Below are 16,760 nucleotides of genomic sequence, written 5' to 3'. Positions count from 1 at the left end.
CATCTACAGCAGTGCTTATAAGCTGACTTGTTGAGTCTCAGGGGGCTTATTACCGCCCTGACAGTGCCTGTCTTCTTATCTGGCACCATCTTCTGTCTGGAAGCTCTTTGCCACCCTTATTTTATCACCATCCACCTGCATGGCAGCCAAGCACCGAGAGCAGAGCAGAGCAGAGCAGAGCAGAGCAGAGTAGGGAGATGGCCTTACGCTGATAACAACCGCAATGTTTCCTCTGGGGCTGCACGTTGGAAAGGGATTAGCTGGGACCTCAAGTTCACTTACTAAAGATTACTTACATGGATCTTATTTCACAGCCCAACACAAAGTAGGGCAAAACTGTGAAGCAGAAGGTAAATGATACCTGCTTTTATAAAATTTTGAGAAATAAAACACTGAAAAACGTAATGGGGATTTGTGTTCAACTCCCAAGAGTCAATATTTTGTAAAAAAAATTTTTTTTAAATTCTAATTCAATTTTGACCAGTCACAAGAAAAGTGTGCTACTAAGATTTGTGACGGGAATGATGAATTCAGGGTGATGTGCTTGTACAGGAACTCAAGAAGAATCCTCTTGGCCTGTCAGCTCCGGGGGGCAGCCATGTCTTGTGTAATTGTATGTTGCTGTTGTTTAGATATATTAATAAAAATATAATCTGCATACTTCAAACTCCAAAATTAGGTTACTTCATGAGGTAAATTATGGCTAATGTAGCTAATATGCATCATACCTAAATTTATATATGTGCATATGCTATATTCAAATTAATCTGCACCTAATTTAGCATCTATTTGACAACAAAAACAATTAATTTATATATAACTGTAAATAAAAACTGCTGCAGGGGTCAAAGGGCAAGAACATGAATGCAGAGTTTGCTACATTAATGTTTTTTGTAATTCATCCTTCACTTTACAATATGCAACTTTGTGTTAGTCTTTAAAGTCATTAATTTCACCACATATAGCTTAAATAAATTTCCAAAAGTTCAGGTGGTATTAATATCTTTACAATGGACTGTATAAAGTAAGAACACAATAAATCAAAATAAACAGATGTGTTCAGGATGCATATCCTGAAAAGATGAAATGTGCACTTTTATTAGATGATAAAAGAATAAAAATTACAACAGAAACTGACCTAATCTTTGACTAGTAAGAGAAGATATGAAACTGTGTTTTATGAAATAATTTTTCCTGAAAATATAAAACATTCATTCTTAACTGGGTATCTCAAGGATGACGCTTGAAGTTTAATAAAACTGAAGTATGGTCAAATAAATAGACTATTTTTAAGCAAAAAACAATAAAAGTAAAAAAAAAGTCATCTTTCTCCCACTGTTTGTTTGTGGCATTAATAGAATCCACAAATAATAAACTCTGGAATTACAAAAAGAGTGGCCAGTAAATTTAGAGAATCACATCACGTAACCCCTTCAACCCGACAGCCTGCCAAAAAAAATCATAAATCACAAAGGAGGATGGCTAAATTATGCTAAAGAGCGCTAACTGATTAGCATTAATGGACTCACTTTCTTCCTCAAGCGCTGAAGCATGGCGGTTTGTTCTTCTGCCGACAGACAATACCATTAACCTTTGCAATTTAGCCTCTGCAGGGTGGCAGAGGCAGTGACCCCAAAACTAGATGTTGCTACTGGAGGAAACCGGAGGGAGGCAGAGAGAGGTGGGAAAAATGATCTTCATAAAAAAACCAAACCACATCGTCAGGGATCAGGGGAGAGTTATAGTTATAATCTGCTTCATGCATAATCTAATTTCCTTTGGACACAACAGAGATACATTCCAGTATAAATCAGAGCATGTACACACAGCTGGAGGAGGGACCAAACGCTTGCTGCCAGATGAAACTAACAACTAAGTTTAACTGCATTTTGAAACCATTACTATTTGCACTAACCTTTTACTCAGTACCTACCTTTTTAAAAGTATAATGTTTTAAATTATGGAAGTATATTCTGAGTAAATTAAAAATGATCAGCCTTTATTGTTGGACACAGGAGGTCAGCAGTGTTGAATATTTCGAATGTAGCCGCAACCACTTGGTTCACCAATAAAACCAAAAATAAAAATGTAAAAAAATTCTAATATTTCATCCTGCTGACCATGACGAGCACCTTTAGAGGCACAAAAGGGGACATTAATGCCAATTCTACTTTCTAGGACAAACGCAGGGAAACAGTGGCACATTTATGTTACTCTATGTATTGATTTATTTCCGTTACATTACCACAATGTGTGGAAGAATGTTGTTTGATTTGACAGATAATGACAGCAAAGTAACCAGTAACTCCAAATATTCTTAATTACAATTTTTTTCTGTTGTTGTATTATTTGTTTAAGCAAATAATAATCTTCTAGCATTGTAATGTTGAAGCCATACTGCCCACTATTAGAATCAAATAACATTTGGTCCAACCAAGCAGAAAAAGTCAGGGATTCATAGACTGATTATTTCACATCTGATACTCTGGAAGACTTGGTTCAATTGGGGACAAAATTGCAACATTTGTTACATTTTCAGCTGCTGTGGTTCTCTTTCACACTGCAGTGGGTCAGACGGCCCAAACCTCTAGAAAAACCTGTTCTCCTTCTCGCCTGTGGGGGCGCTGCACCGAGAACCACTAAAGGAAACAACACAAAAACCACTGAAGAAGACACTAAGTGCCACTTCCTTTTTCACAAAATGTAAACAAAAATGGAGTGGTGTCAGATTTGAGCTGTTGGAGGATTTCTCTTTGGTGTTCTGCTACTAGCGCTAAACTAGCATATAGAGCTTTGGAACGTGACGTCACTGCTCTAGGCGTAGGGATATGAGCGCCATCTTGTGAGGCCATATACAGTACAAAACCGACAAATCGACTGTCTCACAGATATTTTTAATTTTTGAATCTAAGTTACTTAAAATTATTTAGCAATGGTTCGAACTTGCTGCGTTATTGGATGTAGTGTCCAATGGCACGACCAAAGCGGTAAAAAGATGGAAAACGGACTTTGGTTTCACTGTTTTCCTGCCTGTAAACAACGCGAGGAGGCTAAGCTATCGGGGCTAACGAAAAGGAGACGAATGTCCCGGGTATCAGCGGTGAGACGTCCTGATATTACGCCCTCCAACATCCCAAGATATCTACGAGTTTGCTCCAGACATGTCCATTCTGGTGAGTGTCTAAATTCGCTTTGTTGCTGTTGTGTCATAATGTTTAGCTATGATTTTGTCCGGGTGACTCATGTTCAGTTACGTTGAGTTCATTTAAGTGGGTCAACCTTGTTTAGGTATTTTTTATGTAGCATAGTCCGAGTTTTGTCAGTGGACATCGAGGTTATTCCATTATTGTGAAGTAAACTATTTTACTAGTGTTATCAAATTTACAGCATTAATACTGATGTGTGTTCCGATATCTCCTCTTCAAGGCAAACCGACGTATGAAATGGATCAGCTCAATCCAGACTGAATCTGGGTCACTGTGAGGTAAACGCCACAACATCGGACCGACATGCGCGTCAATTAAAGAGGCGATACAGCAAAACCACGGTGGATCAACAAGTTACAGAGACTGTTTTCATGATTTACCCCAGAAGAGGTAAATCATGAAAACACAGCAGCGGAGGCTGTAGAAGAGGAGGAAGTTGGAGAGGCTGAGGAGGAAACCCCAGGAGAGAAGCTCAGCAAGGCTGCAGACTCTGAAGAGGAACAGGAACCATCTGTGTTGAAATATGTGTTCAGTTTGTTTTCTGTCATTTAATAATTTAATGTGGTAAAACATTCATGATACGTTTGATTCAAGCTCTTCAAGTTGCATGTAAACAGGTGATGAAATGAATCACATTTTAAGTAAAAATTTGATATTTAAAATATTTCAGGTAATAAACATACATGTAATGAAAGATTATATTTTTAAATAAACATTTTATGTGATTAAAGTAAACAATTATATAATCAGACATTTTGCAGTAAACATTTAATGTAAACAATCAAACCAGATGAAAGAGCCCATCTTTAAACATTTAATGTGTAACTAAACACTTCAGAGTAAACAATAAAGGTGACAAGTAAATGTTATGAAAATATCACACTTTAAGTAAATATTTGTTGTATTTAACATATTTCAGGTAAGAAGTGAACATGTAATGAAATTGATCCTGTCCTAGAATTTTATGTAATTGAACATTACAGGTAACAAATGTGATGATCATCTGAGGTAATACAGTACAGACCAAAAGTTTGGACACACCTTTTAATTCAATGAGTTTCCTTTATTTTCATGACTATTGACATTGTAGATTCACACTGAAGGCATCAAAACTATGAATAACACATGTGGAAATATGCACTAAACAAAAAAGTGTGAAACAACTGAAAATACCTTTTATATTCTAGTTTCTTCACAGTAGCAACCTTTTGCTGTGATTACTGCTTTGCACACACTCTGCATTTTCTTGATGAGCTTCAACAGGTAGTCACCTGAAATGGTTTTCACTTCATAGGTCAACCTGCCCTGTCAGGCTAATAAGTGGGATTTATTGCCTTATAAATAGTCATGAAAATAAAGAAAACCCACTTAATTAGAAGGTGTGTCCAAACATTTGGTCTGTACTGTACATTTTCTGAAAAAAAAAACATTTAAACATTTTTTAAAATATAAAATAAAAAAGGGGTCAAAATATAATAAAGATGAGTGTGCTTCATCTATACAGTCTAAAAGAACAATTTCACACTGATTTTGAGTTAATGGGGCACACGATTTGGAAGCTATTGAAGAAAACATTTAATATTAAAATTATTTAAAATATTGAATATGACTTAAAAATTTTAATAGAGGATAGTGTGTTTCGTGTAATAGCAAGAATTATCACTTTTTTGTATCAGTTGGTCACAAGGCATTTATTTACAGGAGTGTTTGGTTCGGAAACTGACGGTCCCGAACCTCCGAGCGCTTGAGGAGGGAGCGCTAGAGAACAGCTGGCCGGAATTAGAGTTCATAAATCGGATCAACCTTGAGCTAAACGGTCCTTACTCCAATATCCAACTTGAAAACAACTTCGATGCGGTCGGTAACACAATGAAAACGCCGGAATAAAGTTTGTTTTGGTCTGTAGCCTCAAAAGATGGCGCCGAGCGACCGCGAGACGTAAACATCACACGCAGTGACGTCAGTTCCAAAGCTCTATTGGTTTTGGTTGTATTTACCCAGAATGCCCTGCGCTGTAGTCCACTTCCTGATTTTGGATCTGTCTCCGGTCCGCGTGGTGTTCACATATGTATTAGAACCAAACCAGAACTTTTATAATCCACATCAGAATTCGATTATGCATTCACAACTCCACAAGCAAACCGGATTTTCTAAACAACTGAACTGGAGTTTGATTAAAGTGGACTAGACAGGACTGGTGGGAGCGATCGGGTCGGGTCTGCTGACCATAATGACCCAAACAGTTGCACAGATGACTGCATTAACAGCTTTATACATCATGTGAATATCTACGACTTCTCCAAATGGTTTCTTCTGTTTGACTGAACTATATTTGCTTCCTTGTTGTTCTGTTGAAATTTAAAGTTGTTTTACTTTAGATGTCTGGATGTAGATAATTTTTAATGCAAGTTTTCAAAGACAGCCTACAAATGAAGTAGGCTTTAACTTAAGAAAACAGCATACAAAGTTCTATTTGCATTGGCGGATTATTTCACTTGAAACATGACATGTTTCTCATGTTGTGTGTTACCTGGTACTGTGGGTAGTTGTACAGATTGGTATAGTAGGGGGGGTAGCGTGACTGCTGGTAGAAGTTGTAATAGGAGGTTTCCAGCAGAAGGTCAGAAGTTCCCTCAGCATGAGGCCTAACAGAGGAAGAGGAGGGACTGGAGGACGCTGAAGAGCGACTTCCTGGAAAAAAAAAATTAAAGCGTAAGTCTAAGATTGTGTCAAATAAAGTGTTGTGGACTTTTATCTGTAATCTAAAGATTACAGATAGTAAAGATTTATTTTTTCATATTCTTTAATTATTTTCCAGTTCCAGTTAAAAAAACACTCAGAGGGCATTATTTTGCTCCACCTGGATGAAATGTTTGCTGTAGTAGAAGTTTTCCTGAGCGTCTTTTTCAAACCAAGATTAAACAGCGCCATCTGCTGGTGCTGGTAAAGGTTATATTTACTTTAAAATATGTAGACCTGTCACAATGACAATATTGTCTGAAAGTTTAATTAGAGGAGGAATTTAGCTAGAAAGATAGACTTATTACACAGTGAAAATTTATTTCAAGCATTTGTTTCTGTTCATTTAGGTGATTTACAACTGATGCATAATCTTTAAAAAAACAAAATGTAAATAAAATCATCAAAATAATACACAAGACCAATAAAAATATTTTTTACTGGAGAAATGTTGGAGAACCCGCATTTAAAAACACAAAGAAAACCAAATAAATCAACCAATGAAGCTGGTTTTCAATGAAGTCTTTAGAAATAAAAATATGTTTTCAGATTTGCTTTTGTTTTTGTAAGGTTTTATTAAATAGTAATATTAAATATAATATAAAATTAGTTTGCATTTTGCATATATGCACATGCTCTTGACATCTTCCTCAGGAAATTATATGGATATTTCTAACTCAGTAGCTTTCTAAGAGTGAACAATGGGCTTTAATATTTAAGTTTTGTTTAAAAAATAACAGTAGAAAAGCCAATATTTGTCCATGTTTTTGTTTGAAATAGATATAATATTACAGGGATCTTGCAGGGTTAAAGTTTGTGTATGTATGGACATGCTGGGAGATTAAATAAAAATGTTTTGTGAAACTAATTCAGCTGTATCTCAAATAGCATATAAGGGAATAAGGATCTTCAATAGATTGGTGTTAATAGTGGATAATTTAGTAAATAAAAACAAAAGATATATTTAAAAAACATAAATAAAGTGCATAATATTAACAGAAGTTCAGTATTTCTACAGAAAGGAAGCTGTGTGGAAGTCTGGCAGATCTATTCGTGAAAAAATTTATTTATTTTTTCTGTTTCAAACATCAAAACAATCTTTTTCCAAAGAGTCATGGCACATTTTTATCACTATAAGTAATAAAGGTGACTAAACTGTGTTTTTATGCACCCTTAACACAAGGAATGGAGCACCGAATCCTGCAGTTGTTCCTGTAATCTCAGCATCTTTCTACTAAACATTTCTTTCTTCCACTCAACTTTCCTTTCATTTGTATTAGGAAGCCAGAAATTAACCTTAGGGCATTCATTTACAATAGATTGTAATCATCCAAAGGAGAAATGAACTGCATCACTGAATGACTAAAATGACCGAACTTTGCAGTGACATTCAGATAGAGATGGACCTGTGTGATGGATAATTCTTCCAGGATGAAAAGTTCAAGATAATTACTGGCTATCTGTTGTGCTTTCCTTATCAGCAAGGCCACATTCCTCTCAGGCAGACCACGATCTTTTGGTTTTGCACAATGAAGACACTGTGCATCCCTGAATCCTCAGATATTAAGTCTTTTGTCCCCGCTCCGAAGCCAATCTTGTCATCACCGTATCAATGAGTGCTTCACTCCTCTTTCCAGCACAGCTCGCTCTCACTGTTCTGAGGACAAAGTTGACTTTTTTTCACTCAGCAAAGCAGGGAGAAACGGAGCGTAAGCAGCCTTGACCTTCATCACATGACAGGTCCATATCATACGTTCCCTGCTAACGAGCCTCCTACTAGGATAAAGTCAACAATGGAAAAACTGTTTTCTGCTGCAAGTCGGGAGCGAGAGCAGAACTGAGTCAGCAGGTGCCTCAGAGATTAGAGGCGTTCTGACCGACATGCATGTAATTATAGCTGAAATAACACTATTTAGCTTGCCAGGATTTTATCAGACAAACACCAACTTGGTACTAATTTTGATACATTTTCTCCCAAAAATGTTGACTTGTTTTCTTTTTAAAGACTAAAGCAAGAAAACATACAAATGATAGCAGCTTTATATAGCCAAACCTGAAATAAGCAAAAACATTTAAATACGTTTGCAACACAATGACAATCAATATGGTGATTTATGCACATATTAGGTCTTGACGATATGGCTGAAAAACGCATCACAATATAAACGTTTCATATCAGTTGATATCAACAATAATTGATTATTTTTTTGTTTTAAATATCTGAAATTCTGCCATGCTGGTGGAGTGACTTTTGCTGTTCTATCCACAGTTTTCACTTCCTGCTGTTGTTTTTTTTAAAGTGCATATCTAAAGTTCTTTTAAATGGTAGAATATTTCCTGAGGTCAAATTATTTGGTTTCTAATTAGCTAGCAAATGTTTTGAAGTGTTAAATCAACCAAATAGCTCTCCTAGAAAAAGCGCGTGGTTTGCGTGACGCAACTGGAGGAGAACGGAGCCCAGTGGCTGCAGCCTGTTTGCTGAGCTTATTAAATATTCCAGAGGTATGAATATTTTTTTGCTTAATTATATGTATGCTTAGGCCTGTCGCGATAAACGATAAATCGATTAATCGTACGATAAATTAAAACTATCGACGTCATTTCAATTATCGGCATTATCGTCTCTTCCGGCCTTTTTCTCTTTCTGTTGATGACACCGAATGAAAAAAGGCTCAACTCCGGTGCTCTCCACTGACCCTCCCTTCCTCATTTCCTTAGTGTAAAGCCCAGCGCAGACTACACGATCTTAGAGCTATCGGCCGATTGTCGGCCCATTTTCAAAACCTGACAGACCACACATTAGCCGACAGAAATCCTAGGTATAACGGTTCCATCGGGTTCGTTCCTGCCGTGTGGTGTCCAACAATGGGCACAAAATAATGGCTACAAGTCCAGTGAACTAATTTTAAAACCAGGCATTAATCAATGCTTTACTACAATCTACCTGCAATGCATGTAACTAGTGTCAGCGTAAAGTCCTGACTGAATGAAAATCATTATAACCTATTTACATCACGTTAACGAAGAACAGCTGAAAAGTTACCGGGTTTATCAACTGCGGTAGCAATTTCGCTCCAACTCCTCCCCTGGTCATTTCTATATTCTTTGCATGTTGAATAAACATTAATGTTGTTTCCACGTCGGCTGGACTTCGGGTTGCGCCGTGTCAGCTGTTTGGGATTCCCCGACGTAATTTCCCCTCAGAAAACACAGAGGAGAATCCGCGCTTTCTGATTGGCTACCTGTCACATTCAACAAGCTGCGTTAAAGAGCCCAGTCGGGGAAAACCCTGATTTAGATCGGAGCGGCAACGACAATCTACCGTAACACACCACACAATCTTAGAAAGACCAACGTTCTAAGATTGTCATAAGGGGAAAAATAGGAGCAAAAAATCATGTAGTGTGAATTATTGCATCAGGTAGTCGATGTGCCCATCTATTTAAATCTAATTATTACTGAAGGGCAACATAATATACAGACTTCATAATCTGCACTCTTTTGGTTGAATGCAGTATTTATTTCCACTTTTACTTTATGTTGTTTAGTTTTTATCAAGTACATTTTTTGTTAATGGAGACTGAGAATCCATTTTGTTTTTGGTTGTTTTGTTTATCAGCTCCAGTGTTAAATATTCTTTTGAAAATAAAGTGTATCTATCTTTGGCAGGAAATCACATGCATTATTACGTCATTTCCATTAAATCAGTGTAAAAAGGTCTTCAGACAATATTATCGTTTATCGCAATAATTTTTTGAGACAATTAATCGCTCAGCAAAATTTGCTATCGTGACAGGCCTATGTATGCTTGTTATTATTATTCTACCGTGGCAGATGTATTGAATAAAAATATCTGAATATTTGTAAATGTAAATGCACATTTCCAAAATTCTCTTAGCGGTTAGCACTGCCGTTAGCATTTCCAGGTCTGTTAGCATTTATAGGTCTGTTAGCATTTCCAGGTCTGTTAGCATTTATAGGTCTGTTAGCATGTTGTTTTCCATTCCAATATCTGCTCTTCTACCATTTATCTCTGTTTACTATGCTGTCATTAGTTCTAGCTTCTGGCTCACCTGTGAGCTTTCAATCTTAAACATGTAGCCAATTTAATTTAACGGTCACCTTCTCCAGGTCTGATTCAATGATTTTAGCTGCACAGTCCTGAACGTTTTCCTGTCTAATATTATCGGTGGTCTATTTTTAGGGGAAAGCTTAGCAGGAAAGGTAGTGGCAGTAATAGCACCGTTTATTTTGAAATATGAGTGGTAGGATCTTAAACTGCTGCACAAGTTACGCAACAGGTTGTTGCTAGGCAACCAGGGAGAGAGTCGGTTAGCTGATGCCACCAACCTTGTTTAGCTCGCCGATTGAGCCTACATCTCCCAGAATGCTGTGCAGTTCTGGATCAGAGTTCAGTGAATATTCTATATATTTAATATTGAATATTCTATCAGACGTATTATCTATTGATATTGATCACGTTTCTATAGCAATCAATATTATTATTGATTTATTGTCCAGACCTACATTTAACTTTTTCTACTAGGAAAAGGTTTGACATCAAATGTGGTTTATCACAACCAGGCCTGATTACGGCCACTCCTGTTCTCAATCCAGAAATCACTTCAAAAGGACCCGTCTGACAAAATTAATAACAATTAAAGATCCTTAAAAAGCTCGACATCATGGTGAAAGTCCATGCAGTGAACTCAGATGAGAATGTCGAAATGGGGAACTATGAATATGAAGTAATTCACTTTTAAGTTGCATTAACTGAATTCAGAAGATCTGGTTCTCAATCAGGTTGTTATTATGAAAAAGCTTTTCCTTCTGCTTCCCCTCATTCATTGTATCCAGTTGTTTTTGTCACCTGTGGGTTCTGCACAGTCAAATGGCCGAAACAGAACAAGCGAGTGGCACAGCTATTATTGTTCTAATAACAAGCTGAGTCAGCAGCTTTCCCTTTTTTTTTCTCCAGAGGATTTTGAAACATTAAAAAGATTGCCTGGTGTTTATACCTAATCTGTAATTTTTTTTCCCTCTGAGATAATATTTAAAATTCTATTATTAATTCAATTCAACCATAAATGGTGCTGCAGAACAGTTTCAGGAAAGGGAATGTACATGATTTCATTTTGGTGCAGTAATGCCATTAAAACGAGCGTGAAACTCACATTACCACACTACTGGATCTACACATATTACCCACCAGTTTGTTATATAATATTCATATTAAAATTATGAATATTAAAGGGTTCCAGCTGTATTGTCACCCCTCTTTTTTAATTCAACACATTACCTGCAGTGTTTCTTTTCCAACATATAAAGTTGAACTGGAAGAAAATGATGCCAGATTGAAACCTTCCTTTTAGAAACATATTTTTGAACACAATCAGTGCTGCCACAGATATGGACACCCCTAATGAGAACTTTAAAATAAATGTAAATTCAGCATATATTTTTAGTTTTAATGGGATCAAAACCTCTAGGAACTTCTGAATAGTTTGTTTCCCTGGGGTTGAAATATGACAGGACACTGTCAGATAAAGGCTGGAAAATGAGCTCAGTTTATCTTGCCACCACAAAAAGTGAAGTTCACTGTTAGAGAGCGACATTATAAGGGTCATCACGTCTCCATAGCAACCATTAAAACCTAGCAGAAAACAAGCCTTTTCTATCCTACAACCACAAACATGACACAGATGCTCACCTGACACAGCGAGGGATGAGTGGCTGAAGTTGGTGGATGGACTGGATCGGCCCTCCACAGAGAAGAGGCAGTCGGCAGCGGCTTCGTTTTTCACCATCACATCGGGGCCGGACAGATTGACGGGGGCACTGATGCCCAGCTCCTCCTCCTGGGCCTGCTGCCTCCTCAGAGCAACCTGAACGGGGAAAAGATTGATTAGAAACCATCTGCTTAGAAATGTTACCTTCATTTCTAATTAGGCCTGTCACGATAAACGATAAATCAATTAATCGTACGATAAATTAAAACTATCGACGTCATTTTAATTATCGGCATTATCGTCTCTTCCGGCTTTTTTCTCTTCCTGTTGATGACACTGAATGAAAAAAGGCTCAACTCCGGTGCTCTCCACTGACCCTCCCTTCCTCATTTTCTTAGTATAATGCCCAGCGCACACGACACGATCTTAGAGCTGTTGGCCGATTGTCGGCCCATTTTCAAAACCTGACAGACCACACATTAGCCGACAGAAATCCTAGGTATAACGGTTCCATCGGGTTCGTTCCTGCCGTGTGGTGTCCAACAATGGGCACAAAATAATGGCTACAAGTTCAGTGAACTAATTTTAAAACCAGGCATTAATCAATGCTTTACTACAATCTACCTGCAATGCATGTAGCTAGTGTCAGTGTAAAGTCCTGACTGAATGAAAATCATTATAACCTATTTACATCACGTTAACAAAGAACAGCTGAAAAGTTACCGGGTTTATCAACTGCGGTAGCAATTTGGCTCCAACTCCTCCTCTTGTCATTTCTATATTCTTTGAACAAAATGTTGAATAAACATTAATGTTGTTTCCACGTATTATCTCCAATATCTGCTGGACTTCAGGTGTCAGCTGTTTGGGATTCCCCTCCGTAATTTCCCCTCAGAAAGCACGGAGGAGAATCCACATTGGCTACCTGTCACATTCAACAGGCTCCCAGTCGGGGAAAAACCCCTGATTTAGATCTGAGCGGCAACGACGATCTACCGCAGGGTGCTCAAACTTTTGAGACCAAGATCTACTTTTTCTCTCACCAGCCGGCTGAGATCTACCTCATGACACGAAGACATAAAAATTGTATATTAAACTCTATTGACTTATTTTATATGCAAATATACATCAGTTATAGCAGAAATAATAAAGTGATAGAAAACCTAATGCAGTATATTTCTTCCTCAGTGAGATTCTCCTACCGTTTTACACTCTCTCTCTCTCTTTGTCGCTAAGCACACCCGTTGCCGTGGCAACCGCCTGCGCCCCGCAAGCGGAGCAGCGATTATGTTAAAAACGTAACATTCAGTCCGTTACGATGTCAAGTTTCCAGGCTTGATATTTATTTCTCGATTATTAATAAGCCTCACCTGAACACAGCGACGGTTGGTTAGCTAATGTAAACTCCTGCTCTGCTAGTCAGTCGGTCTTTAAGTCGCCTTTTTTTTGCTAATGGAACTGAAACGCACTGAATTGCGCAACACCTTGTTGAAACAATAATTACTGAGAATATAAATTTTAACAGGTTTTGTTGATTTTTAAAAAAAATTTTTTGTTCTTTAATGAAGCTACAAACGTTTAGGATCTTAGTGAATATTTTGATAAGCGCGTCAGAAGAGAAGTTCTGGTCTCATTGTCCTGGCGGCGTTCAGTTTGTCACCTGCTGCCAACAGCAACTGAAAACCTTCCCGCGATCGATGTATTGAGCCCCCTGATCTACCGTAACACACCACACACTACAGGATGATCGGTTACGAAATCGTAAGTGACAATCTTAGAACGGCCGGCGTTCTAAGATTGTCTTAAGGGGAAAAATAGGAGCAAAAAAACCATGTAGTGTGAACTATTGCATCAGGTAGTCGATGTGCCCATTTTCTCTATTTAAATCTAATTATTACTGAAGGGCAACATAATATACAGACTTCATAATCTGCACTCTTTTGGTTGAATGCAGTATTTATTTCCACTTTGGCTTTATGTTGTTTAGTGTTTATTCAAGTACATTTTTTGTTAATGGAGACTGAGAATCCATTTTATTTTGTTTTTGGTTGTTTTGTTTATCAGTTCCAGTGTTTAGTGTTCTTTTGAAAATAAAGTGTATCTATCTTTGGCAGGAAATCGCATGCATTATTACGTCATTTCCATTAAATCAGTGTAAAAAGGGCTTCAAACAATATTATCGTTTATCCCAATAATTTTTGAGACAATTAATCGTTCACCAAAATTTGTTATTGTGACAGGCCTATTTCTAATTATATTTCAGAACAAATGTAACATCAGTTCTCCTAACACTTATTTTAAATGCTCACTTTAGATAAGTCAGGAAATAAAAATGAAAGGTACATTATTTCCCCCATTGAAAACATTGACTACAAACTGAGAGGAAATGTTAGAAATTCAATAAAAAAAAACATTTATTTATTCCAATGGGAAATTAAATGTTGCTGGTGTTTCAGTCTGTTTTTGATTTAAAAACTGCTATAGCAAAGATTTGCAGTGGTCAGAAGTAAGCACTATAGTTAGACGTGTTGCAATGAATCAATTAATCCCATGATAAATTAAAACAAACTCAATCATTTGAATTTGCATGGTTTATTGCTTTTCTCCTTCTACCAAAAACTGGATGATAAAAGTCTTCAGTCTCAACCAGCTCTTTATTTAGATGGGCAATTTTGTTTACAGACCCACAGCTCATTTTATTTACTGTTTTTGTTTTTCTTGATATTTAAAATGTCCTCCAGTTCCAGTGTTAAATGTTCACTAGAATTTAAAGTTCATAGATTTTGGAGAATGCCTCATCTACCATATTACTTTAAAATGGTCTCAAAACAACATTATTGTTTATCACATTAACTTCTGGAACAATTTATCGTCCAGCAACATGTGTGGGATGTATTTCTGAATGGAGCTCTTGGTGTAAATTTCCATATAAAAAAAGGGAAATTATCCATATAGTTGTATCTTTGCTATTAAAATTAACTGATTGTTTATTTGTCTTAAAGAGTAATTTTTGGTTTTAAAGCTGATTAAGACGAGTCATTAGAAATCTGTTATAATCATTAATGATGAATGGACTTTTTGCAACATGTTGCTTTGTAATAATCCTGTAATATGTGTAAAATATATGCACAGCTCATCTTTGATACACTTAAAAAAGCACAGTAACAAAATAACTGGGATAAAACTTTTATATAAGTTATCCAATATATACACTTTTGATCATTTGATTATAAATTTTAGTCTCTTTGATCTTGTAATGTTGTAACTTTTTTAATAGTTTTTTTTTTTACAGCACATTGCTGTTACTTTAAATATTTAGTACTCAAATTAAATAATCTGTGTTGCCATATAACCGTGGCATCTGAACTTTTTTCCACATCAGCCAAAATCATCAAAAACGAAAAAGCATAAAATGTATAAACTCTTCAAGAAATGTTTTATTTAAAAAATTGTCATGCTTGAGGACAAAAGATGTGTTTTGTAGGTTTGTTCCAATTAAAAGAAACGCCTGTAGTTTGCCATTTTTTGTGTGGGTTGACTTGATTTTTGCTTTTTGGTCTATTCTCAGCAATAAGAGTGGATTTGGGATTCTCTTTTTAAAAAATATTTGCCATATTTAGCAGATAGTGAGTCAATTAAATGGAGATTTAAGAGCAGTCAGTGTATATTTATGGTTCAGTTTACCAAAAATTAATTATTAAAAGATTAATACTTTAATCATTTTAACATTCTAAGATGTAAATAACAATTTTATTTTATTTTTTTATCTCTGCATTGACAGCAAAATTAGTCATCGGGTCGCAAATGGTCCGCAGGCCGCACCTTGAACACCCCGGACATACAAACTGATTGTTTCTAAAACACCAGTTAAATATCAAAACATATTAGCAAACAAAAAATTACTAATCATTGTTACTTAAACATGTTAGAAAGTTGCCTGCTAAATTCATTTTAAAAATATATACAAAGTAACTGATTAGTTGTTGCTACTTTCCAGTTTTATGTGAGTAAAATGTAGCATCGCGGCCATTAACGGCTAGCTTGCTGGCTCAAAATCATGCTAACACAAGTCGGTGAAAACATGCATTTCATCTGAAATGTTCGCGTTTTATTTGAATTAAAAACAATAAAAGCCATAATAACGTGATTTTAAATCAATATAATTACATTTAAAGAGTTAAAATTGAGGGACTATTTCGGGAGTTGTTAACGGCCGGATGACGGCAGAAGTAACGGTTACCTGCGCCGCCATGACGCGCTGTCTTTGGGCAATCAGGTTGCATTTGGCGCACTGGCAGTCCCTCCAGTTGCAGAAGCGCTTGTGGCCCTTCAGGGCAGAGAAGAAGCCGTGGTTCCTGCAGCGGGAACATTTGGGCATCCTGGGCGACTTGCGGGATTTGGAAGGAGACTGCGGCCTGGATTCCTCTGGCTTTATCGGCCGGATTCTGCTCATGACGGCTGGCATGTTGCTCCGGAGACTCTGCTAACAGAGATGGTCAAAGTGTTACAGTGTTTAGATTCTGCAGTTCACTGGGTCCGTTTTATACTGGTGCCCGGATTTGAGATCACGGCCCCTCCCATGAACAAACTGGGAGAGGAGCTATCAAATAAGAATAATGATAATAATAAAATAACTAGAATAATCTGAAAATGTTCTTTATTTTATATATCACTCATTTCAGAAACTGACGCTCATATAGTTTCAAGACAAGTTGAAACATGTAATTGTTAAGAGGATTGCTTACAAATAACTAGTACTAGTTAAAAAAAACATTAATTGTGTACAAACAGCAGAGGGTGGTAGTTACATTTACTCAAATAACGTTTTGGGGGGGAAAGGACTCAAGAAAAGTTTTACTTTTAAGAGTATGTTTTACTTTTACTTGAGTGAAAATTCACTGAATGGAATATACTCTTATTCTTTACCATTATTATTATTATTATCATCATCATTATTATTTCCACATGCATTCTTGTTTTTACTTTGTTTAAGTCATTTAAATTACTTACAATATCACACTTATGTAAATTTGAGGAAGCTTCTTGTTTTTCTATGACAGGCTTATGAAGAAAATATTCAAGGTTG

General features: G+C 36.6%; 1 protein-coding gene across 1 annotated transcript in view; it reads right to left on the bottom strand.

Annotated features, from left to right (window-relative positions):
* The window catches only part of dmrt1 (doublesex and mab-3 related transcription factor 1), a 35,552-nt gene extending 19,415 nt beyond the window's left edge, over window positions 1–16,137 (bottom strand). The window contains 5 exon segments of the mRNA XM_032577925.1: window positions 54–113; window positions 115–135; window positions 5,737–5,897; window positions 11,656–11,830; window positions 15,915–16,137. Coding sequence (XP_032433816.1) covers window positions 54–113; window positions 115–135; window positions 5,737–5,897; window positions 11,656–11,830; window positions 15,915–16,127 — 630 coding nt within the window. The 5' untranslated portion in view covers window positions 16,128–16,137.
* Window positions 16,138–16,760: the final 623 nt, after the last annotated feature.

The sequence above is a fragment of the Xiphophorus hellerii genome, chromosome 12 (assembly GCF_003331165.1).
Source record: "Xiphophorus hellerii strain 12219 chromosome 12, Xiphophorus_hellerii-4.1, whole genome shotgun sequence".
Lineage (NCBI taxonomy): Eukaryota > Metazoa > Chordata > Actinopteri > Cyprinodontiformes > Poeciliidae > Xiphophorus > Xiphophorus hellerii.
Note: the sequence above shows the minus strand (reverse complement) of the source record. Positions and strands in the feature narration are given on the sequence as shown.